At 34.5% G+C, this 26,626-nt stretch overlaps 1 protein-coding gene across 1 annotated transcript in view; it reads left to right on the top strand.

Moving 5' to 3' along the window:
* LOC148954198 (uncharacterized) overlaps positions 1–26,041 on the top strand; it is a 68,926-nt gene extending 42,885 nt beyond the window's left edge. Inside the window, exons 5-7 of the mRNA XM_089086976.1 lie at positions 2,912–3,041; positions 15,553–15,795; positions 25,776–26,041. Of these exons, the coding sequence (XP_088943102.1) occupies positions 2,912–3,041; positions 15,553–15,795; positions 25,776–25,950 (548 nt within the window). The 3' untranslated portion in view covers positions 25,951–26,041. The remainder of the gene's footprint in view (positions 1–2,911; positions 3,042–15,552; positions 15,796–25,775) is intronic.
* The last annotated feature ends 585 nt before the right edge of the window (positions 26,042–26,626 follow it).

The following is a 26,626-nucleotide window of genomic DNA, read 5'->3' as shown; positions in this document are numbered from 1 at the left end:
TCCATACTGCAAACCGCTTTTGTAGAATAGGGGTTTAAGGATTGAATACACCTAATATTGTATTCGGGTGTTTTGAGAGCATGCTCGTGTTAACCATAAGTTAAATTTTTGACCATAAAGACGATGTTTATTGGCAAATACTGAAATCAATAATCACGCCATGGTTGTTATCATCGTTAGCATTGCGTCATTAAGTACTGAGTTGGCATCTCCATCGTTATCATTGACCTTTTGGCCTCTCTCCTTTGTTGCCAATTTAATGTCTTCCTGAACAATACCTTACCAAAATTGTACCTGCTCACACTTTCATACTCTCTCCGACGCTTTCTTAAAACGCTACTGTTTTTCTGGTATGTAGCCGTTTCATTATATGGTATCTAATAAATAGGTGCAGTGACTCACAACATAACTGTGGAAATTGTTCATGTGACCGAATTTGTAATTTGGTAATAGATGTATAGAGGTCCGGCCTCTGTGAAGGAAGGGGTTTTGTTAAAAGCACGGAAAAGTAAGCTTTTATTATTAAATTTTTCTTAGGGACGAGGCTTAACTTGTCCCCACCTCCCCACTATTTTCAGGTATGGTCATTTGCAAATCTGATCCCCCCTCTTTGGGAATGCTTTATTGTCCAAAACAGGTTTTTGTACTGGGTTATGAATTGTGTCAAAAATTGGATATTTAAATTTCTAAATGTATAATATTCGAAAGAAAGAATATAGGTTAACCGATGCACAAACGCGGCCTAATGAAGTCTTTGATTCCGTGTCCCCTCCAAACATTTGGTTATTCTTTTGATTTTCTCACAATTTGAGATATTTATTTTTTACTTCGCCCGTATTTTAATATTATTTTTTTTATTTGGCTTCTCTTCTCTGAAATACGCTCCCTTATCGCCGCAATTTATGCTCTTTGGGATCACCAGAATTATATTCTGTGGTAAGTACATAATCAGGGGTAATGTACTCCTTTTTGGCCACATTCAGTTGCGAAAAGAAGTCATTTTTGTAGATGTTAGGCATTGCTGTGACCAGTATTTTGATTAAAAAAAAGCATAAACTGTTACACAACTTTTTTTTAAACCTTTACCATCTTAAAACTTCGTAGACCACTTCCTTATGGAGGAGGGGAATTGGAAAAAAGAATAATTGCCAACTATTTTCAAATTTTCTGAGGGGAAGGGTTCTTATGTGTACAGGTTTTAGTTGATGGACTGAGTATTTTTAAATGGCATTGATCTAGGTAAGATTACTTGGCCCAATTAGCTTCTATGGAATGTTTCATTGACAATTAAGAATTTCTGTCCAATGACATGGACTATTGAGGGTAGGATGCCTCGGGGGTTGCCCCCCCCGCCCTCACTAGAAATCCTAAATTTCCCCTAATTTGTAGGCAATTCTTATTCGAAGAGTCCTGCTTACGTGGCTGTCCTACAGTATATTATTTTTTAACATTTATATGCTGAGAGATTCATTCTCTGAAAATAGGAAACCGAAATCAACCCGTCCAACTAAAAAAATATTCCACTTACCTTAAGAGCCAGATAAAATGTTGATAACGCGACTTGATCAAATAAGGTTATCATGATCAGTTTAGTAGCGTTATATATGAGTCCTAGTTTGTAAAAAATGTCACGTCTTTTTAATAATCGTTTTTGCTAAGGGCGTAAGTTACGTTATGTTAAGTATGGCCTTTCATTCGTAAACAAGCCCTTTCACACGAAGCTTATATAAAAATTGATAATTAGATAATTATTCAGAAATTTTAAATATGGAATGGATATGGAGATTCAAGCTCTTGTCAAGCATGACCGACTTTTCCAGCAAAATTTTACCAATTAATTTTCCAAATTTGTGAATAGCTTATCTCAAAATGTCGTTCTGTTGCTTCTATATCGACTTCCGTAACCTACGTAACATAATTTTCTATGCAGAGTTTAAATCTACTTAGCACTGCATAGGTTACGGACGAAATTTGTTTCGTAAGATTAAATAAGGTAACGCAAAGTCTTAGTTGTGCTAGTGTGAAAGGTTCTATGACGTAGTGTGAAAGAGTCGTTATAGCGGTTTTGCATTGCCATTTCCTAACATAAGCGTTTTAATGTAAGATTGAAAACCGATCTTTGATTGGTTAGCTAAAAGTAATCCACCAATCAGAAACAAGTTTACATTTTTACAGGGCTTAAGCTCTATTCAGCTTTCTAGGGCTGCAATGAGAGAAAGATTGGGATGGCTAGGACACATTCTGTAGATGAAGTATGATAGTTTGCCAAATATTGTCCTTTTTAAAAATAAAAGAACTGACGGTCGTCTCCGACGGAGATGGGAGGAGGTCATAAGGACAGATTTAATAGAAATTTCAACTTCTTGAGAGGATGTAAAGAGGGTGGTTTTAAATTGATTGGAATGGAGGAGGAGCGTGCGTATTTATGTTCGCCTCAAGTGGCTTGGTGCTATAGTGAGTTGTGATTAGTGGCAATCAAGTAAACCAGTATGATGGACCTACTTAGCCAATGTGAAACTACTGTTATGCTGAAACTATAGAACGTATGACACTTTTTTGGCAATCAGATTGGTGTACTGCTTTCTTATAAACTGAGGCTACAGGGTCGGGCCAAGCTGATCGACTTGGTTTTCTTGTATATTATTTAATTCTGAAGATATTAAAAGATTTGTGTTTCTTCTCTACAAGAAACTCTCTTCTCTATGTTCTGGATTTGACCAAAATCATTTGCCATGTTCTTGAAGGCCTTCTTTGCTCATATTACTAATCATCATTAACAGCTAAATAACCCAAAAAAATAATTCTTTTGCTGTGAACTTTATTGCATCAGCGGAGTTGCTGCTATGCAGTTATTTTTTGTTCCAACTCCTATTTTCCAATTTTGTTAGTTGTTAATATTTTTAAATTATAGAGAACCAGTTGGCCAAGTTGGCGAAGGAACTCTCACTGAAATGGCTCTCCACTCTGGTTGTGTTGGCATTATGGCTCGTTCGTCTTGTGATTGACGTGGCTTCATTGGGAATCGTGGTGTCTAAAGAGGGGTAAGGCATATCTATTTATTCGTCTTTATAATTTTTTAAGCTATTTTAATAAGAAATAGGGTTGAGAGAGGCAAAGATAATACTTGACATTTTCCATTGAGTAGTGGAAAGATACAAATTTCACAACAGAGTAAAATTTGTGAGGGGATGGTGTAAACACCCTAAACAAGTGTTATTCAGTTTTTCACCCTCTTACAACCGTTCTTAACACGTTGACACGGGTCTAAAAAAAGCAAGGCGTATCTATTTATTCTTCTATTTTAATCAGCAGCTTTTTAAAGGCAAATAATGTGAACTCGCAAGTATGAACTAACAAATTCTAAAATTAAAACTTCGAAATTAAAATTTTGAGTTCCCTTCCTGAGGAGTGACCTCTCCTCTCTTTCTGTTGTTAATTGAGCTGAGGATGCCAACATTTTAGCATATTCAGTCCAATTATATGCCAGAAAAATGTAGATTATGAAGTTCCTGCATATTTTTTGAAATGTTTCCTTATGGAAACCGATCTGTCAAAGCCATCTGTTTCTACCTTTAAAAGAAAATTTGACTGGCACATCCTAACTGTATGCGAATCTTGGTTAATTGAATGGTACAATAGCAAAGGACTTGGTTTTTGGTTACAAGATTCAGTGTAATCTAGCTAGGACTTTCCTAGGACTAGCTAGGACTACTGGATTTGGCAGAGCCAGATATAGGGGAGGGGGCAGTCGCCCCGGGTGGCAGGCCCGGAGGGCGGCAAAACAAGCTAAAATTGTAATATTTATGGGCAAAATTTGTAATATTTACAGTATCGATGGTTTAGCAGGGGGCGTGAAAGTCTATGTTTGCCCCCTCCCCTCTGAGAAAAAATATAACTCTGAATCTGGGATTTGGTGGTACAATAGTAATGAAAGTTTATCTAAAATAAGGCAGTTATCCAGTAGGCCAGTCAAAAATAAGCCATATCATCATGCACAAAACGGAAAATTATTTCTCATACCTTTTTTATACTGTGATTATAGTGTTTTAAGGCATTTTCGATTGATCTGGATTCTCAAATTGAGGATCTTATTGTCAAGTTTCATTTTAGTCAGCAACCTGACCGTCGATTTTGAACTTGGGTAACAGATCTAGCAATCAGATTCTTATTTGGATTGTAAAATCAACAACTATAGGGTGTCCAAAATCATCCAAAATCAAGGATTTTGGATGTCACGTTATCAGACTGTAGTAGCTTTCACGATGTATATGTTACCGTGAATATCCTAAATCTGTTGAACGTCGACATTCACCGGTGAATGTCCGAAATTCCTTTTTCTCTGCTTCGATTCAATTAGCTTAGGGACTCGGCTTTTTCAGTCTTATGCAAGCTATGATGGTAAAAGTTAAAGTTAAGTTAGATTATGTTATGTTAAGTTTGGTTATAAAGACCAAAAATTGGTTAAAAACATAAGCTTACCTAACCTAACCAAACGTAATCTAACCTAACATAACCTGTTATCATCAAACCTTGCATTAAAACAAAAAGTTGACTGGCAACGCTGACTAAATACAAGGAGAAAAAAAAATGTATTTCGGAGGTTTACCGATAAATGTCGACATTCACCAATTTCGAGCATTCACGGTAACATCATTTTATGTTGCTCTGGAACATCTAAAACTTATTTTTTCTATGAAAATATACTGCTAGTTTCTTAATTTTTCTAATTTTTGTGTTTGATATTAAATGTCCTTATATTCAATAAGAAAAAATGAATAAAGTTTAACTAGACGAGTGTTTCTAGATATGCAGCTCGTCGAAAAAAATGACGTCCGATACGTCCTTTCTTCTTGTGAATGAACAATTAGAGTTGAAAAACTGCTGTAACGAGGTTTACCGATGCTCAAGTTGAGGAAATCATCAATAAAAATTTTCAAATATAGCAGAGCATACAAGAAATTACTAAACATTGCTAAAGTTCCAATAGACGAAAGTCTGTCAGTTTGCAGCTCTTTGAAAAAAGGGCGTGGGATACGTGCTTTCGTCTTGGGAACAAGAATGTCTCTTGCAAGTAAAACAATGATGAAAAGTTATAGTAATGTTCACCAAACATCAAGAAAAGGCATTCGTCACTATAAATGTCTGGATAAAAAATATCGAAATTATATCAAAGCTTAAAGAACCTTCAAGCTTAAATCTCGCCATTGACATTTTATCCTCATCCTATGTTAAAGTGTTCAGTATTTGGTTGTTCTAAATACCTGATTAAAGCTGAAAAAATCCAGTTTAAGGAAGTCCTAGTTTAAAAAATCTCACCGTTAGCTTTATCTCCTCATCCCCGCGTTAAAGCTCTCCGGCGTTTGGTTATTCCAATTGCCAGATTAAAGGTGAAAGAATCCAGTTTAAGAAAGTTCTGGTTAGATCAAAGAATCTTCTTATTAGTTTTTTTTTCTCCTCGTCCCCACTCTAAAGTTCTTTGTCGTTTGACTGTTCCAAACGACAGATTAAAGTTGAAAAAATCCAGTTTCTTTCCAGTTTAAAGAATTTCACCTTTCGCTTTTTTTCCTTATCCTCACTTTAAAGTTCTCTGGATTATGGCTGTTCCAAACGCCAGCTTAAAGGAGGCCTAGTTTTAGCTTAAAGAATCTTTTCATTACCTTATCTCTTCCTCCTCACTTTGAACTTTCTTGACATTTGGTTGTTCCAAACTCCAGCTTCACTTTAAACGATATCTGAGCTCCTAAAGCTTTTAAGACGTCCTAGTTCCTGCTTAGCAAATCTTGCCATTGGCTTTTTATCCTCATCCCCACTTCAGAGTTATCTGGCATTTAGCTGTTCCATATACCTGATTCAAGTTGAAAGAATCCGATTTAACGAAGTCATAGTTCCAGCTTAAAGAATATTACCGTTAGCTTTTTTCTCCTCTTCTCAGCGATAAAGTTCTCCGGCGTTTGATCGTTCCAAATGCCAGATTAAGATTAGTCAGACTAGTTAGATTAAATAATATTCCTATTAGTTTTTTCTCCTCATCCCCACTTCAAAAATTCCGGCGCTTGGTTCTTCCAAATACTACTACCTAACAACTCACCGCAGCACCAAGCCGCCTGAGGCCGACGGCTACGGACGCTCCTCTATCCCAATCTATTCAAAGCCTCCCTCTTTACACCCTCCTGGGAAGTTCCCATATCACAAAAATCTTTCCTTACGACGTCTTCCCGCCCCAACCGAGAACGACCTGCTTTCCGTTTAGCCCTAGACGTTTGGCCGGAAAGGTCAATCTTCTGCAATCTGTCACCCTTAATCCGCAGAAACTGCCCTAGTTATGTCAACCTTTCTCTCATTATAGCCCTATAAAGCAGGATTGAACCACTCTTTTCGTACAGCCTTCTGTTTGAAATACGGTCTTCAGTCGGGTACCCAAAACAATCCGTTGGCAGTTTCTCTGGGAAACTTCTATGAAATTTCCTTCCGTTTTTCGCAGTGCCAATGCTTCAGAACCATATTTGACCGCTGCCATAACTGTAGCTTCCAATATTCTACTCTTGGTTTTCAGAATTATCTTCCTATTCTTCCAAACTTTTTTCAACTCTGATAAAACACATTGGACCTTGGCTATTCTACTTTTAACGTATTTACTGCACCCACCGTCTTCACTAACAACACTATCTTCGTTCCAAATGCCAGATTAAATGTGAAAGGATCCAGTTTATGGAAGTCTAAGGTAGTTCTAGCTTAAATAATCTCTGCTTTCACTCTTTCCCTAATCCCCACTTTAAATTTCCCTGGCATATAGTTGTTCCCAATACCAGCTTAAAGTAGTCCTAGTTTCAGCTTAAAGAATCTTGTTATTGGCTTATCTCCTCTTCCTCACGTTGAACTTCTCTGGTAATCCAAATGCTAGCTTCAAATTGAAAGACATCCTAGCTCCTAAAGCTTTCAAAACGTTCTAGTTCCTACTTAGTAAATCCCGGCGTTTTATCCTGATCCTCGCTTCAAAGGTTTCCGGCATTTGGTTATTTCAAATGCCCGATTAAAGTTGAAAGAATTCAGTTTGAGGAAGTCCTAGTTCCATCTTAAAGGATCTTCCTAATTTTTTTTTCTCCTCGTTCCCGCTTTGAAGTTCTCTGGCATTAGGTTTCTCAACGTGCCAGACTAAAGGTGAAAGGATCAAGTTTAAGGAGTTAGTTGTCCCAGCTCAAAGAATCTCGCAGTTGGCTTTTATCCTCATTAAAGTTCTTTTTTTCAAACGTCAGCTTAAGGTTTAAAGAATCCGGCTTAAAAAAATTCTAGTTCAAGCTAAAGGAATCTTATCATTTATTTCTTCTCCTCATCCTCACGTTGAGCTTCTCTGGTATGTTTATGTATATGTTGCAGCGGTAGCTGGCAACCTAGACAACTTACCCCTATATAGGGAACATACCGTCTCTTGGCTTGAACAAAGAGAAAAGTATATTGGCTTGACAATAAAAAAGTGGCTACAACCACGATATTCTTCGCATAAGACATCTTTTTTTTTTTTTTTTTCTCCTCAGATAGCTTGGTGCTGTGAGTAATAATTGTGTGTTTCAGTTCTCGAAAACGGCTCCATATTTTTTTTTGGAAAGTTGGTATCTTACGATATTCTCGCACAAAAAACGATCTGGATAGGTCAGAAGTCTGGGAAAATTCGTTAAGAGCGTTGATCTTGGTTTAGAAAATTACGTCATGTAGTACAAAATACCATGACGTTACGCACCTAATGCACTTCATGACATCATATTATGACGTCATGTATTGCAAAGGACGTCATGTAATAAAAATACTTCATGACATCATATGATGTCATTTATATCTGGGTTGCAGCGGTAGATAGCAACCTAGGAAACTTACCCCTATATAGGAAACTTACCGTCTCTTGGCTTGAACAAAGAGAAAGATATATTGGCTTGAAAATAAAAAATAGTGGTTGCAACCACGATATTCTGCGTATACGACATTTTATTTTTCTTTCTCCTTCTCCTCAGATAGCTTGGCACTGGAACATCGTAGAGAGCTGTTTAATGGCTCATTTTAAATGAAGTTGATGTGGTTAAAAAACCTATTGGAACTAAAAAAAACTATAAATCGGCATCCTGGTATATTCTGGCCTAAAAAGACAGTTTAGATAGGTCAGAAGTTTGAGAAAATTCGTTAAGAGCCTTAATTTTGGAAAAAAAAAACTATTTATGTGAGTCATATCATTTTTATATAAATCAGTATTGCATTGACGGTGTCACACTTGTCACACTTATGAGGAAAAATGGAAGATTTTCAGGTATAGAGAAGTACATTAAATTGCATTAAAGAGCAAAGATTTGGTAATTGCAAAAATACTTGTATATATTTTTAAAATGAATTACAACTATTTTAAAACCTTAAAAAAGAAAACCAAAAGTTTGAAGCTTAGTGACCATTGTTGTTAATAAATAAACTTGCAGTAATAGTCAAATATCTTTGAATAGATTCAGTATGAAAAGACATTAAATTGCCTAAAGAACAAAAAAATGGTATAGCGATGATGATTGGGTTTTGGATTTTGACATGGATAAGGTCGTCAATGCCTATCATACCTTTGAAAATAAAAAAATGGACTAGATAAATCGTTAGAAGAAGAAGAAATTTTCATCTCTTCGATTGCATGAATAAACGAAAATTTGTCTTGATAACGTGTCTTTCATATCAACAAAATACAAGCAAATACAAAAGAAGAAGTTATATCCCCACACCCTGAACCATCGCAGGATACACTGGTGGTCGTCAATGCCTTCTATCATTTTGAAAATCTATATATAGAAGCCTGCCGCGTGTCGAGTGTCGGGGCCCGGCGGTGAAGCTTCCGAGCTCCCGGTACTATATATATTGCGGTCTTTTCAAAGATATTTTATTATTAAAGAAAGTCCGATTTCTAACAACTATATCTACTAAGCTTCAAATTGTTGGTTTTCTTTTTTTTGTGGTTTTGAATTGCTGTAATCCCTTGTTAAAAATATACGAATATTTTCGCAATTACCAGCCGCCGGGCCCCGACACTTGGCACGCGGCTGGCTTTTATACATGGGTTCTCATTGTCGCTTGTCTTCTAACCGCAGACAATTTCTGTCCTTTCATAAAGAAATTTTCAATGATATTTGATTATTAAAGCCGATTTCTATCAACGATACCTACTAAGCTTCAAGCTTTTGGTTTTCTTTTTTAGGTTTTTGAATTGATGTAATCCCTTGATAGAATATATACAAATATTTTTGCAACTACTGGTTTTTTGCTCTTTCCGCAATTGAATGTCTTTTCATACTGTGTCTTTTCAAAGATATTTGATTTTTAAATCAAGTCAAAATTTTATCAACGATATCTTCTAAGCTTCAAACTTTTGGTTTTCTTTTTTTTAGGTTTTTGAATTGTTGTAATACCTTGTCAAAATATATACAAAACATTTTTGTAATTCCTAGTTTTTTAGTCTTTACACAATTTAACGTCTTTTCACAGATATGTACTTGGCTTCAGACGTTTAGTTTTCTTTTTAAGCTTTTTGAATTGTTGTAATCCCTTGTTAAAATAGAGAATCATCATTTGTAGCAATTGCAAATTTTCGTTTTTTGGGCCTTCCTACTGACCTACTGCGTTCAAAAAGGTTTTCTCTTTTAAGGTTTTTGAATTGTTGTTATCCCTTGTTAAAATATATGTAAATGTATTTGCAATTATCAGTTTTTTGCTCATTACGCAATTTAATGTCTTTTCACAGTGCTGTTTTTACAAAAAATATTTGATTATTGAAACTAGTACGATTTCTAACAACAATATGTACTGACTTTGAAACTTTTTGTTTTCTCATAAAGAAAGAAAAACGAGCAAAAATGGGGTTTTTATAGGCCAAATGAAGATACTGAAAAAACGAAGCGAATATTTCGAGAGGACAAACGCCTCTCTTCTTCAGTGCGAAACGAAACGATGTATCAATAAAAGCCAAAAAATTAAAAGAATTAAAACCAACTACCTAACAACCATAAAATCGAGTTATTTGCCAATATCCGCAATTTGCACAAAATACAAAAAATATGCCCTGCCATCGACGGATACTAGCGAACAACTGAACAAGGAAAGGACTCAATTCATTCACTCGAAAAACAAAACGAACCAGCTATTAAATAAGTTGGAAAACTATGTCATTTGATTTCGGATTTTAATTAAGGCATTTCTTGCAGACACCCTTTGAGACCTAAGGGGTTGTTCACGTGTTTGATTAGATGATTGGGAAAGTGGTTCAAGGTTTATTTCAGGGATCACTAAAGTATCGGCTTCTCTTTTGAGAAAACCGAAATATGACTCGTTTATTCTTAAATCACCAGAATCTCTGTTTAAAGCTAGACCTAAATGTTGGTATTTATAAATTTCAACAGCTTCTCTGTAGTGCTGGACAATACCTTTATCATTCGAAATAAGACTAGCTTGATTAAACAAAATAGTATAGTCTGGTTTTTCAAAAATGTGCTCTGCAAGGGCAGAGTCAAAATTTTCTGTTTTTTTCCGCTTTTTAAGTGTATTATTAATTGAACTAGAGTGCTGAGTTAATCTATCTGTAAGTCGCTGATTAGTTCTTCCAATATACCAAAGACCACACGAACAAGGAATTCTGTAGACACCGGAGTTTTCACCTATCGGGATAGGGTCTTTTCCTTGATAAATTTGGGACCTGATAGTTTTTATGGGTCTATAATAAGTGTAAATGTTATTTTTCCTTAGATTTTTTGAAATGTGGTCTGAAATCCCTTTAATGTATGGGAGACCAAGATAAACTGAATTTTCCCTTTGATTTGTGCTTTCTGTGGAACTATCTGATAATCTTTTAATGCGTTTTGCAATTACAGAATTTATTAAACTAATTGGATAACCATTCCCAAATAAAATATCTCTAAGGTGGTTGAGTTCTAAATCCAAGAAACGTGTTGAACAAACTTTCAATGCTCTATCAACTAGAGAAGTGACAACTCCTCTTTTCACAGCAGGAGAATGATTGGAGGAATAACTTAAGTAACGGTCATTATGTACTTTCTTAATAACTTAAGTATACTTAAGTTAAGTACTTAAGTACTTTCAGCTGAAATAAACTTTTTTTTTATTTAATTTCTGATAGTTTTTTATATTAAATCTTGTTAATTATATTAAAGCTTGTCGAGTACTAACAATGTTGCTGTGGATAAAATTATTCGTATCCAAATAAAGAGGGAAGTATATAGTAATTTATGGGTTCCTTACAGATTTTTTACTATTTTTTTTCTCAACATTTTATTGCTTTTAGCACATCTTATTTCTCTAGAACTCGTTCTCCAAAGAGCTCATTACAAAATTATAGAGTATTCCAGGGAAATGTCTAAATGAAGAAGAAAGAAATAAAGAGCAAACAAAATCAATTTTTCATTACATAAATTTTATGTCTAGTAATCTTAAATTTCTTGAGAGGGGACCTTCCACGAGTACATAAAAAAACTACCATCGTATCCGTGTTGTCAGGTTTCCGCCAAAAAAATAATACAGTCTTGGGTAAAAATACATTTTTTTTGATAAGATTCTTCATCGCTTTCTGTTTAGGCTTTACGTCGAACGTACATACTGGAAACTAGCATTGAAGCCCTTTGCACAAGACACATTTAAAACGTTCAGATTATTTACCGGGAATTAAAAAAAAAAGGAAAAAGATCGACGGTTGGGGATTTACAATGCCATCCAAAGACAAAAGTACGTAAACGTATTTTTCCTTATTCTAAGAAACCACAACGCTTCGTCACATTTCTATTCACGCTTTAAAAAAATTGTTAAAAAATAAGCAATGAAATTGCACAAGCCAATATAATGAATCTGATCTGAATCTTATAAAAACTATATGAAACCACCCATGGTGTCCGTATAAACGTAGATCCATTATTAAGCGATTTTTTCGTAACTTTATGTTATTTATTGAATGCAAATTTTTACTCAGCTAAATTAAAAACGTTAGGCTAAGCAAAACCCGAAAAACTTAAACGACGAATAAAGGAAAGCAGATTTTTCACAAAATTTAAAGTCTACTTTATTTTAAGCGTCATTTCATTCATTTCTTCAGAAACGGTTGGTAAACATACCATAACACAACAAACAGAATTTTCAGTACTTCGGACTCAGGCAACACAAACTCAATTTTTATCAGTAAATGCTCTATTTGGTTCTACAACTACATTAAAATATAACAATAAAACCCCATTTTCATTGCTTTTGAATTTTTCTTATTTGAATTCTAAAAGAAGAAAAGAAAAGAAGAGTGCTTCCCTAAAAATGCAAGCCGGAGATATTATGTCTTCGGGCAAACCTATACGCGCCTATGGCTATTTAGTCGTTGTTGTTTAGTTAAAGTTTAGTTAATCCACCGCACATATACATGTGATACTCTATAAAATTTTGGGCTTTGAATGAAACTACGTCAGTTTCAAAATAATACAAATGGGAATTTGGCACTACAAAGTCAACACTCAAAATATCAAATAAATCCAATGCATTAATAAATAATATTGGACCATTAACTCAATTTTGTCAATGTTGCAATAATTACACAGTTTGAGGATTTTTTTTTCGTTTCAACAAGACAATTATTTCGACGTTTTAGAGCAGAAAATACAGCTTAATTTCAAAGGGGACGCGTATAGATAAAAAACACTTGAGTCACCTTCAACCGTATTTACCTTTATAAATGAGCAATAATTGTGTATGTATGTATGTATATATTTTTTCTCGAAAACGATTCCATATTTTTTCGGGAAAACTGGCATCCTGGTATATTCTGGCCCAAAAAACGATTTAGCTAGGTCAGAAGTTGGAGAAAATTCGTTAAGAGCCTCAATTTTGGTTTTGCAAATGACGCTATGTTGTAAAAAATGCAATAACGTCATGACACTTGTCACACTTATGTGGAAAAATTGAAGGTTTTCATGTATGGAGAAGTTCGTATTAAATTGCTTAAAGAGCAAAAAACTGTTAATTGCAAAAATATTTGCATATATTTTGACAAGGGATTACAACAATTCAAAAACCATACAAAAGAAAAAAAAGTTTGAAGCTTAGTAGAAATCGTTGTTAGAAATCGGATTTCGGGAATAATCAAATATCTTTGAATAGCCCCAGTATGAAAAGACATTAAATTGCGTAAAGAGAAAAAAACAGGTAGCTGGAGAAATAAGCGAATACATTTTAACAAGGGATTACAACAATTGAAAAATTTTAAAAAGGAAACTAAAAGTTTGAAGCTTAGTAGAAATCACCGTTAGAAATCGGGAAGATTCAATAATCAAATATTTTTGAAAAGACTTCTGTATGAAAATACATTAAATTGTGTAAAGAGCAAAAAATGGTAAGTGCAAAAATATTTGTATATATTTTAATAATAGATTGCAGCAACTCAAAAACCTCAAAAAACAAAACCTTTTTGAACGCAACCAGTTATATAATGTCGGTAGAAACGCCCCAAAAACGAAAATTTGCAATTATTACAAATGATGATTCTCTATTTTGACAGGGGATTACAACAATTCAGAAACCTTATAAAAAGAAACCAAAAGTTTGAAGCTTAGTACATATCGTTGTTAGAAATCGGACTAGCTTCAATAATCAAACATCTTTGAACTGACTGGAGTATGAAAAGACATTAATCTGCGCAAAGAGCAAAAAACCGGTAATTGCAAAATATTTGTATATATTTTAACAAGGGATTACAACAATTTGAAAAACCTTAAAAAGGACAACTAAAAGTTTGAAACTTAGTAGAAATCGTTGTTAAAAATTGGACTTTCTTTTATAATCAAATATCTTTGAAAAGATCAGTATGAAGAGACATTAAAATGCGTAAAGAGCAAAAACTGGCAGTTGCAACAATATTTTTATATATTTTAACAAGGGATTATAACAATTCAAAAACCTTAAAAAAGAAAACCAAACGTTTGAAGCTTAGTAGATATCGTTGTTAGGAATCGCACTTGCTTCAATAATCAATTATCTTTGAATATATATATATATATATATATATATATATATATATATATATATATATATATATATATATATATATATATATATATATATATATATATATATATATATATATATATATATATATATATATATATATAAATATGAAGACATCTTCACTATATCCATTCCGTATATCTGTACTAGTACGTTATTGCAAGTCCTAGTTATATTGCATTTCCTGTTTTGCAGCATTGAAGACGATTTTCTTTCGATTAATTCATTATCTTAGTTCATACTTGTCAGCAAATATGGTGGTAGAAATATCCTGTAGCCATTTTGCTGGTGGTGCGGCAGCGCTTTTGAATGACATTCAGTCCAGCCTGCACTTTGCTTCTTACCATTCCTTCATAATATCTGCCTTGAAGGTTTCTGAATGGATGTTGCCTAAAAAAGTCAGGTCCAGAGGAGGCAACATGGATAGCAAATAAGTTTTTTGCTTCCTCTGCTGACACCGGGGAAGACGGCTTCTGGATGTGGCTTCTTGTTTGGCTGGCCACAGATGGGGAAAAAGTAGGATTCATTTCATTGGAGTTGAGTATTTCACTTCGTTCTTTCTGGCAAATGTGGAAGATAATTGGGGTTGGGTTCAAAAGTTGTTTAAACTTCGACCTTTCACGCCACAATTCGATACGGTATTAGGCTGGTACTCCCTGAAATTAACTACTTTCATATCACGACGATATAGGATTCGATTACTGCTACTAGTACTCAATCGTCCCAAAAGAAGCAGGCCAAAACTTCAATGAAACCGCCTAGAATCTTCGGGGAGGGCGGCTTCAGGCCCTTGTTATTGGAAATACAGGGTTGAATGGATGCGGCCTCTTGTGTGGCTGACCAAAGATGGGGCAAAATTGGGATTCATTTCATTGGAGCTGAGTATATCACTCCGTCTTTCCTGCCAAAGGTGGAAGATATTGCGGTTGTGGTAAAAGCTGTTTAAATTTCGACTTTCAAGCCACAATTCGATTCGGTATTAGGCCGGTACTCCCTGGAACTAAACACTTTTATATCATGACTACATAGGATTTTATTTCCCCCAGTCCCCTAGTAATACTTCCATCCGCCGAAAAGAAACAGGCCGTTCTTCATTGAAATCCCCGTTGAATCCTTTATTCCTAAGCAGGTCATTACGCGTGGGAGGGGGGAATGGCTTCAGACCTATATAATTGGAAATCAAAGTTTTTCCTATTATGATTTTCATTTCTCATATATTTCTCCAATTTTGATATTTTTTTTTATGCTGCCCCCCCCCCCAAACCAAAATCCCACTTATTTTTCTTTCTTTTCTATTATTTAAGGTGACGGATCCTAGATAAATGAGAATTAACAGTGACAATCCAATATAAATATTACAAACTTGCCTTTCTAAGAGCTCTCACAAGGGAGGTGAGAAACATTTCTGTTCCCCAGTTGAAAGACAAAAATTTACAACAAAAAGCAAAGCGCTTCTTTTTCTTCTGTAATTTTATGACGCTGCTTTTTCAGGGTGTCAAATTTTACCGGCTGGTTTAGCAATATTGGAAGATCTGTAACTACTGTCATAATAGCGGCATTGAAGAAAGGGTTCCAGCGTGTATATGACTTGTATGTTATACGCATCCTAAATCTGTTCCCACGACGAAATAACGCGACCAAGAAGAATGCTATTTCGTCCAGTATATCACTGCCATCTACTGGTGAGGAGGCCATGCGTAGATTGCTTGCATGTAGAGGAAAGGATCCTTATAGGTAATATTACTTACAAAAGGTGCTAGATATAGCTATTTTTTCAAATGAGCCCTGAAATATCTCTCTAGGATGTTTCAGTGCCCCACTAGCGGCAACTAATAAAAAAGAAGGTGGAAAATAAAAAAAGGAGACACGCTAAAAAATGGCATTCTTCGTTGCTCAAGATGGGGATTGTAATTGTCCTATATGGCTTTTTCGCTATGGAGATTGCAATGGTGCAGTTTTCCTTTCGATCTGACAAAGTTTTGTCGTGTTTCAGGCTCTTTTCAAAATTTCTATAAATTTGGTTTTGTAATAAACTTTTGTCATTAAGATTAATCGAAATAATAGTTAAAATTCTTGAACCAGCTTCAAATGACGATTCTTCCTTACTTTTTCTTCTTTTTTTTTCAAAGCACGTTTTATAAATTTTTGGTTACTGTGGGCTAGAGCTTATTCTTTACTAGATTGCTCCTAAGCCTGCCCCTTGGGGGAAAACTGTGATTTTTCGTTGGTTCCCGTGGCTGTGACTGATTTCCTACTTATGTTCCCCTTTATATTATAATTTGATTATTAATGTATAATTTTACAAAGTTATTAATGAATTTATTTACATAGTCTATTATCATTTTATAATTTAATAAACGTTACTAAATGATAAGCTTATTTTAAAACCTTCAGTTCTGCGACAGGCCTGTATGTGTAATTTGCATAGAAAGGACAAGATACTTATATTGCTCGATAGAGTATTTAAGCTTCCTCTCCCATAAGCCTTAGTGTTGACAGATTATATTCAAAATACTAAAAAAAACCTTGCTATTTTTGCTAATTATTCGTTTTATTTGTTTTTTGTTTTTCATATTCAAAAAATGTTTGTTGTTTTATTTGTTTGTTTTTTTTTTATATTCAAAATACTAAAAATGGCTGGGTATTTTTACTAATTATTATTTTTATTTGTTTGTTGTTTTTTTTTTGTTGTTTTTTTTTTTTTTTTTTTTTGCAAAATAAATGCAGTGGAACCACGATGCATCGAATCTGATGGGGGGCATTCGTTGTATCGAGGATTTCGATAAATTTCAAAATATCAAGGTGATTATTGACTGACATCAATACAAGAGGTGCACAACAGCATCAATAAATGACGAAAACCAAAATTTGTTAGTTTCCACGACCTGCTATAGGTATCACGAACTTAAACAAACACATAACAAGCAGACAGTATTTATTTTTTAATTAAAATAATCATTTAGAGTAAAATAATTTCAACGACTTATAATTAAACACAAAATCCTCTTTCTGAACAAGTGAATTACTTCAAACTCAATAGTTCAATGAGTCAAGCAAAAACCAAAAGTCCCTTTTATAGAAAACAAACAAAAACTTTCTTTGTGAACATAAGGATTACCCCAAATAAAATATTACTGTTGTAATATTACTGTAGTTTTATGTTTCAAAGTCTTATCGTAAGATCTAAGACAAATTTATAGACTATGTATGCCTACGGTAAATACTTTTTATTTTACTTAGTTAAGTTATACTAGTCCACTAACCAAAATACAAAAAACTAAACACTACTGGTTTAAAAGATTCGAAAGTGGTTCATCTACCTCTTAATGGGACTTCCAGTCATCGTTCAGTACAAAGGTCGATGGAGTTACCTTTTCACAGATGAATATTCTTCACAGAAAAATATTCTTCAGTATGCAGAGGTTGGTCTTCACGCTAGACCTGAAATGCTTTGTCCGTGAGGACAGTGGTTCAAATCCCGGTATTGCAGGTTATTTGGTTCAAACCAAAGCTCAGCCAGAGTCGATGCAGCTCCTAATGAGTACCTGGAGAAATCGGGGGAAGGTTAACAAGAAGGATATGCGAAAGCTCAGGATGGCGGCCCCTCAACCCGCGATTGTGCTTCCCGGCTGAAGGGCCATGAAACGGAGATCAAGCACTGCTGGTAGGGACTGTAAAATCGAATGCCCTATTCTTTACCTTTTTTACCATACAGAGGTGTTCATGCGAAACTTCGATATATAGAGGTGATTTGACCGGTTTAAAGGCCATCAAATTTTGTTATATTGAGGTTTTTATCATAATTTCTTCAATATCTAGGTAAAATTAACATTGTAGAGATGGGGAATTTCAAGGGGGATTGAAAACTTCGATATATCTGGGAATTAGACATATCTATTCGTTATATCGAGGTTCCACTATACACTTTGCTTCTTTACAGTGAGTAGTAAAGTTGCGTATTCTAGTATTCTGTAAAAATCATCTGCATATAGACCAAAAGACGTGTTAAGGACACTCAATTGAGAAACAAACAGGAGGAATAGTAGTGGACTGAGGATCGAACTAGTAGTAGTGGACTCGAAATAGTAGTGGACTGAGGTAATCCTCATCCTGTGGGTTGACTAGCATGTTGTTTCCTATTTTTTTGAACTGGAACTGACCTATCAGTTGGAAAATTAATTATGAACTGAATAAAACCGCTGGGAAAAATTATTAGAGAAAAAATATATAATTAAGTAAGTATTTTTAGAGAGAGAAAAAGGTTTTATTAAAAAAAATTATAACACATTAACAACAAAACCCGAAGTTTATTAAACTTGTATGGGTACACATCACCCTTTACAAAACCCTACATACACAATTACTACCAGCCAGCCTTAGACCCCCCCCCCCAAAAAAAAAGGACAAAAAATAATAATAAGAAAATAAATAAATAAAAATAAACGAAATAAATTAATTTCTAATATTTTCACGACCTAATTGGATACCGAAGACACAAAACTAAAAATCATTCATTCTATTCTACCTCCTCGTCGCCCTCCCAAAAAAAAGTGTCACAATCCCTTGAGAGAAAATTCGCCCAGCAAGGATTAAAACTCACATGTAGACAAACACTGTCCTTTTAATTTACTGCGAAATTCATTTAGCTCATCAATTGTTGAAATTGCCTGCGTTAATGGTTCCCATACCCGAGGGCCAACATGTCTTATGGAAAAAACGGATTGCTTTGTAATAACCTGAGGTCGCCGAACTAGTGTTGATGTTCTAGTCGAGTAATTATGAAAATTAACACCACTTGTAAACATTTCCCTAAAACACTCAGGTAATAACGCGTGTGTATATTTAAACATGAAAAGAGTATTATAAAAACGGAATAATCCAGCCATCGGCAATATATTTACTTGATTATATCTATGTCTAACAGACATATTATGATTATCTCCAGTTAAAACACGTAGGGCATTATTTTGTAAACTTCTAAGGGGACGAAGGTGAATTAAAAACGTGCTTGACCACACAAGACAACCATATAGAAGGTATGGGTGACCAAAAGAAAAATAAAGCAATCTCATAATGTCTTTCGGAAAAAAGTGCTTCAGTTTCCTCATCATCCCGACATTTCTGGCGACTTTGCCACTAACACATGAAATGTGTTCTTTGAAGTTCAGGCACTCATCAACAATCACCCCTAGATACTTTGTCGAAACTTCCCGAGGCAGAATATTTTCACCTAACTATATTTTTTCAATCCAAGGGTAGTAATTGCTACTTCTCCCATACATTACAAAATGGGATTTTGCATGGTTTGGCTGAAGTCTGTTAACCCTCATCCATTTCTCAATGTTTAACATGCCAGTCTGAAGATTCTGTATAAGCATTTCCCTGGTTTTTGCAGCAACAGTTAGATGCGTGCCATCAGCAAAATAAGGCAAAATAGATTTTGATGCTCCAGTATCACGACATTTTAAATCAAAAGACAGTCCATTGATAGCATTTCACAGGTCATCAATATATATAAGAAACAGTAGTGGCCCCAGAACAAACCCTTGAGGGACACCGAATTCAACACTTTTAACTTGCGATTTAATTTCACTAGCACGAACAAACTGCTTTCTATCCTGGAGAAAAGATTCCAATAGACGATAAAAAATACCTCGAAAACCACGATTCCTCAGCTTCACCAGAAAAATTCCATGGTCCACTGCATCAAAGGCTTTCACAATGTCCAAAAAAAACAGATACAACTTTCTACCCTTGGTCCAGAGCATCGTTTACAAAAGTCGTGAGAAAAAGAAGAGCTGGATCTGTCGACATTGTTTTACGGACTCCAAACTGAGTTTTACTGAAACACTTTTTATTCTCAAGAAAATCAACCATCTTGCTACTAATCAATTTTTCAAAAACTCTCTGTAAAAATGGCAGCAATTACATAAGCCTATAATCATTCGGCGAATTTTTTTCTCTGCCCTTAAAAAGTGGAACCACTCTAGCAATTTTAATGAGATCGGGGAAAACACCAACTTTTAGGCACATATTAAATAGAACAAAAACCTGGTCGCATATTTCTGAGAAAACATACTTAAGTACACGCAATGAAAGGAAGTCAGCACCCGAAGCATTATTTCTCATTTTCCACAATGTGGTACGTAATTCACTAGCAGTTACTGCTTTCAGATATGCAGATGCATCACTTTCCTTATGTAAAAACTGGTAGTATATTCCAACCTCCAAAAATTTTCTCGTAGAGTCCGCTATCCTTTTACCAACAATAGAAAAATGATCACACATATTATGTACAATCTAAGCATCAGTGTTGAAATTTTCATGTAAATTTGAACTTTTGGAAGGGATGAGAACAGAGTGAATTACTCTCCACGTTTGCCTGGGATTACCTGCACTTTTTTAAACTCATTTCGATAATAATTAATTCTCGCTTCTCGTAATAGGTTATTGAGTTCACAATTATATTTATTGTATCTCACTTTCGCCTCAGGATACACTACAGAATATTTATATAGCAGTCTTCGATTTGATATGGCCTTCATCAGTCCTCTAGTAACCCAGGGTTTACTAGGGGTAACATTAAACGCTGGCTTTTTAATAACTGTACAACTTTCTTTTAGTAATTTAGTTATTTCTGAATACTACAATGAAAACTTTTCATTCACTTGCAGATCACTACTTTCTAAAAAGTCAAATTGAGTGTTCTTTAATTTTCTTCTGAATATGTTAAGAGCCTCAGCATCCATTTTCAATGCAGAAATTTGTAGTGGTATATTCATAGCTGTAGTGACACCAAACTCTCTAATAACAACAAGAACACCAAAATAATCAGAAACATCATTCAAAATAACATCAGCAAAATCATACTTCACATTAACAAATATATTATCCAAAAGTGATTCTGAGCGCAAAGTCACTCGACTACATATATTAACTGTCGGTCTTAAACCGTAACCCAACATAACATTTAAAAAATCACGAACTCTCGGGTTTACATTTACTGAAAATAGATCAAGATTAAAGTCTCCACAAACAAAGCATGGGCGATTTAAACCTGACAACTTATCCATTTGCCGCTCCAGCAAATCATTAAATTCCCGCACATTTCCAGATGGAGGTCGATAAACAACCACCACAAAGAAAACTTTTCCTGACTTACAAAGTTCAACCACCATTGATTCAAAAACCATCTCTTTATTTACACGTAGATCATTCCGTATTTTCATTGTAATATTCTTCCTGCAATATAAAGCCAATCCACCATGCAATCGTGATTCCCTATTCTGCATCACACAGTCATAACTATCAATTTCAAGTAGACTAATTGTATGATTACGAAGCCAAGTTTCATTCAATGCAAGCACATCCAACTCAGAAAACTTACATAGTTCGGTTAAAAAATTAAATGAACTAGAAAGACCTTGACAATTCAAATGGAAAATGCTCAAACTTTGCTGACCCATAGTAGATTTATTTTCAATATCAACTGGAAATTTATATTTAACCACTGGAAAATCCTCCATCGTTCCTTCATCATAATCCGGATTTAAGACCCCACTCCCCAGAACATCCCAACTCAACGAATTTCTCTCAAGTTTTTTCAATCTATTATTGTCATAATCCAACTCATTTTTTCAAGACAGAAGCTTAGGAGGCAAACAAGGAAACTCATAGAAAAATTAACTCTACTTACAACAACCACAAGTGATCTCCAGTATCCAGGAGGGCCGCAATCAATAACAAAAGAAAAAAAACTGAAAAAAAGAGAAAATAAATTAAAAATAAAATTTATCATAAATAAAATACAAAATAAAAAGATACAACATAACATAAATAACGACGAAAACCACCCTGCCATTTCATCATAAACAATAAGTACAACAACATGGAACCCTACATACAAGACAGTAGAACACGTTCCACCGTCTCGTACAAAAGAAACTCCCCGCCGCTGCACCCACTGCCCATACAATATAACAAAAAAATAAAACTCATGGAAAATAAAAAGGGAAAAATCTCACTCAAATTAAAAAATACAGGATAATGCAATCGAGGAAAAATATAATTGGTTTTCTTCATCAGGCACACACTTGTGCTAGTGCCGCTAACCACGAATACAAAATTCATCTTATAATAGCAAAAAATGACTCTAAACATCAAAACAAAACAAAATGAAATGCTAGAATCAACAATCAAGTAGCTCTGGTAATTGGCTCATTATACATATATTTCTCTTTTTCAACACCTTCTCTCTCAATCTGAATGAAGGGAGGAACAGTATTAGACACCCAAGCTGGAATACTCTTTCTTCTCAATTTAGATTTAGTCTCGTAAAGTCTCTTCCGCGCTTCACGAACACACAATGGAGCATCATCGCTGACGTAAACATTATTCATAGCTGTATTTGAACTGATAGTCTTATTCTTAAGTTTTTTCCCATTACGTAAAATCATTAACTTCGCCTCGCGTGATTTAACATTCACTTTGAAAAACTTTTGCTCTTTTTTATTCGTAACAATTGTAAATTCTGGAACCCTTGTTAATTCTAAACCACTGGTACATATTTCTTGAAATAAACTTTTAGCAGTGGCTACATCATCACAAACCGTATTCCACACAATAATGTTATTTTCTGTAGATAAATATTCCACTTACATTAATTTTGCTGACAACGAAGACGTCATTTCACGGTAATATTTTGCTTCGGTGGATACAATATTCATTTGCGTTTTTAGTGAAATTACTTCTTCATTTACTGCATCGCAATTTTTACCAACTTGAGCAACATTGGATTGTAAGATAGCTTGAGCATTTTCCACAGAAATTACTCGATTTTCTAGATTAGCCAATCTCGTGTCAATTGATTTTAATGTACTTTGAGACTCCGTTCAAGAATTTTCGAGAAATCGTCCGCTAATGACTGGATCGAAGCACGATTTATTGACTTTTGCGTTGAAGATGAATCCCCAGATTCGTCATGCGAAACCGATCCAAATTGGTCCTCTGTTTTACATTTACGCTTATTCCTCATCATCACAAACCAGTAAATAAAAAATTAGAATATTCTTACCGGAAAAAGTACTTCTTATTTATCCACGTAAGTACCGTCGTGCAGTTCGCTAAGCCGTTAATGCACGGCTAACACATAAATTGCCCAACAGGAACTCCTCAAATCTTCGCATTAGAACCCTCAGCTAATAAATTGGCTTTCATTTATACGTAATCATTAATTAGCAGTCTCCTTACATAAAAAGAACTTGTTTGCATTCACAGAACAAGAATCCACCTACTTTGCTATTTCAATTCATTTTATCTCACATCAACCTAGGTTAAAAGCACTAGCCAAACGATGTTACTCGGCTGATAGCTGATTCATAACTGATTCATAACTGTATTGTACATGACCTTTTTTCGGTTGACAGCCCTCATCCCCTCTTATTCTGATTAATTTTGAATCAAGTCCAAGAAAATAAGGTAAAATCGAAATATTGCTTGTAGAGTCATAAGAAAAACGATATCATAGTTTTATTTTCTGTTTGATTCAGTTGCTTTTTCGAGTTTCTTCGGTCCGAAAGGTTTCTCAAATTGTGTTTTGCTTCAATTGAAAGGATAAGTGATTGAGTTTTTTCTTGGTTTTAACCTCTTTTATTTTTTATATTTTTTTACTGTTCATAAATCGCGTTGATGTGCTTTTAAATCCTTTTTAATCTTGTAAGCCTCGACATCCTCAATTGTCATCGGACATAAAAGAGAAAAAACACTCGCACTCTCTAGTAATTATCAGAAACATACTATCGTGTTAGATATTATGTTCGGAGGTGCCATAAACGTTCGTTGTATAATACCCTGCAACGTTTTCAATACTAATTGGCTGGGAGTTGTTGACGTTACTAATTATATAAACTGACATTCTCGAAACGAGTAGGCATTACTGTATGAGTAGCTGTGTTGTGGGTCAAAGAGATACAGGCGTAAACGTGCAGGCTCATTTCCTAATTTTTTGGCCTGTTTGGGCTTTTATATGGCCTGTATCTTTGCTAGTACCTTTGGAGTTTATGGCTCCCCAATGTTTTTTTTTAAATATATTATCAACATATTAACTAAACTAAAACACTTTTTTTATTTCTTGATAGTCTGGATTTGAGATGGATTTTTTATTTTAGTATAGGGATGTGGTTTTTTCCAGGATGAAAGATGTTGGGAAAAAATCCAACAAAAGATTATTTTTGAATGGACTGAAACTCTTGATTAAAATCACCATTGTCGTATATCAAGAGCTAGGAACATGTTTATCTTTTCCTTTTTTAAGAATTAGAGACTGAAATTAATTGTAAAGCATTAACTTCCTCTCATTCGTCAGCTTCATCTTCTTCGACTTCCTCAATCTTGCAAGTTGTCTGATTTAATAAGTGACTCACTGTCGTTATTCATGTATATAAAGATTTTCAAGAAGATGGTTGTTTCAGATTACAGTAGCTGTCATTTGAATATTATAATTTTTTTGGCGATTCCCTCCCTATCTCCAATCACTTCTTTCCCTCTCTTTCTTCTTCTTTCTCGTTTTGAGAAGTGTGTATTTTTGTCGTCGTTGGTTTCTTTCTTGTGATAGAGGAGACGGGCCGAGAGTTATTCCACTGTCTACCTTCCTGAAAGGTTGGCGTTTTGTTTCAAAGGCTGTTTTTATCGTTCTCTAGTATCTAGAGGATGCATTGAGATCGTCCTGATGTATAATTTAAGCCATATTATAGGAAGCAATCGATATTAGTCCAACAAGGCTTTATTGTATGTCCCCTATCTTTTCTAGCGTCTTGGGACTTATCGAGATCGTTCTGATGAAGAAATTAAGTGATATGATAGAAAGCAAACCATGTTAGTGCATCCAGTTAGACTTTTTTATTGTTTCTATCTCCTCTATTATCTTGGTAATTTCACGAGATCGCTCTGATCTGGAGACTAAGTGGTATTATAGAATGTCAGTGATGTTAACACGTCAAGAATCTTTATGGTTTGTATTTTTTCGGGCATCTTGAGAGTTTCTCGAGATTGTTCTGATGTCGAGTAGTTTAAACCATATTATAGAAAGCAAGCAATATCAATGCAACAAGGTTTTTTCTATGTTCCCTATATTTTCATCTTGGGAGTTTCATGAGATTGTTCTGATGAGGAGATCAAGTAGTATTGTCAAGAATTTTTGATTGCTTGTATTTTTTCGATTATAAATTTCAAAGAACTAACCGAAAAAGATGATTTTTAAAGAAAAGTATGGGCCATATTAAACTTAGGATCAGCAAAAATAAATTCCTATGATAATTCAAACTCAAAACGATCAGGAGTTATTATTAAAGAATTAAATGAAACCCAAAATGAACAGTAATAAAAAAAAAACAATCATAGCAAACTAACATGCAACAGGTACTAATATAAATGAATAGATAAATTTCAAAACGAGTAAAACTTAGATATGCAAATCCAGCTTCAAACGATCAAAAATTACTATAAACAAGAGTTTCGGTGCTGCCCCTTCACTAACTATTAAAGTCTAAAGCCTACTGCGTCATTTGCGCTTTACTGAAGACGAATTATTTTACAAATCTAGTCTTTTGTACATACAGCATTGAAAATAAAAATTACAGAAAAGGAAAAATTATAATTACATATAATAATAGATGTTAGTATGTCAAGGTTCTTTTTATGACCTTTATCTTTTTTAGTATTTTGGGAGTTTCACGAGATTGTTCTGATGAGGAGATCAAGCGATATTATAGGAAGCAAGCGATATTAGTTCATCCAGATAAAAACAGACAAGCTGGCGCTGAAGAAGCGTTCAAGATTTTGGCACATGCTTTTGAACTAATTGGAGAGCCAGTAAGATCTTTCTTTCTTTGATAGAAGTCAATCTTTTATTACTTATGATATATTTAATTGTAGTTAATTTTTTGTGCAATTGTAAATTTATTAACGAATTTATAGTACATTAAAATATATTTTAGTGGATTGTGGGTCCAGCAAAGTATCTGGAATGAAGCCATAAAAATTGATTTGTTTTTTGTAAGAAATTTGATACAGATGAACTGTAAATGAAATTTGGAGAATATAACCTTTCTCCATCAAAACAAGTTCTTCTTCTTCATCTTTCAGTTTTCGTGCGTACCCTAAATTTTGGTGACGTTAAGGCTGCGAAAGTAGCCCGTCAAAGCCACTGGAAGTAATTCAATCCTTCTGAAATGATATCGTTTCAGGCTTTCATGAGAACTAGCAGACCGCATAAGTCAGATCTAGGCTTTAGGGTAGTGTTGGGGTGTTGGGGTTGTCCATTACCTCTGTCATATTAGCGACTGTCATACAAATGTCTATCTTACGATCGTTGCTTAAATTGTATATTTCTATATATTTCTTTACCAAACAAATCTTATGAGACAGGTTCCTGATGACCAGTCTGTTGAGCTCAGTTTGCTAGTTCTAGTACCAAGTTCTTGTATTTTGTCTATAATTTTAAACCTTTCCTGGAAGACTACACATGACCAGGCTGTGAGCTCACTGTTCAGTTTGCTAGTTCTAGTAG

This window comes from Artemia sp. Qi Xiang Cuo, chromosome 3 (genome assembly GCF_049724085.1).
Source record: "Artemia sp. Qi Xiang Cuo chromosome 3, ASM4972408v1, whole genome shotgun sequence".
Taxonomy (NCBI): domain Eukaryota; kingdom Metazoa; phylum Arthropoda; class Branchiopoda; order Anostraca; family Artemiidae; genus Artemia; species Artemia sp. Qi Xiang Cuo.
This window is presented reverse-complemented; position numbering and strand designations above follow the sequence as displayed.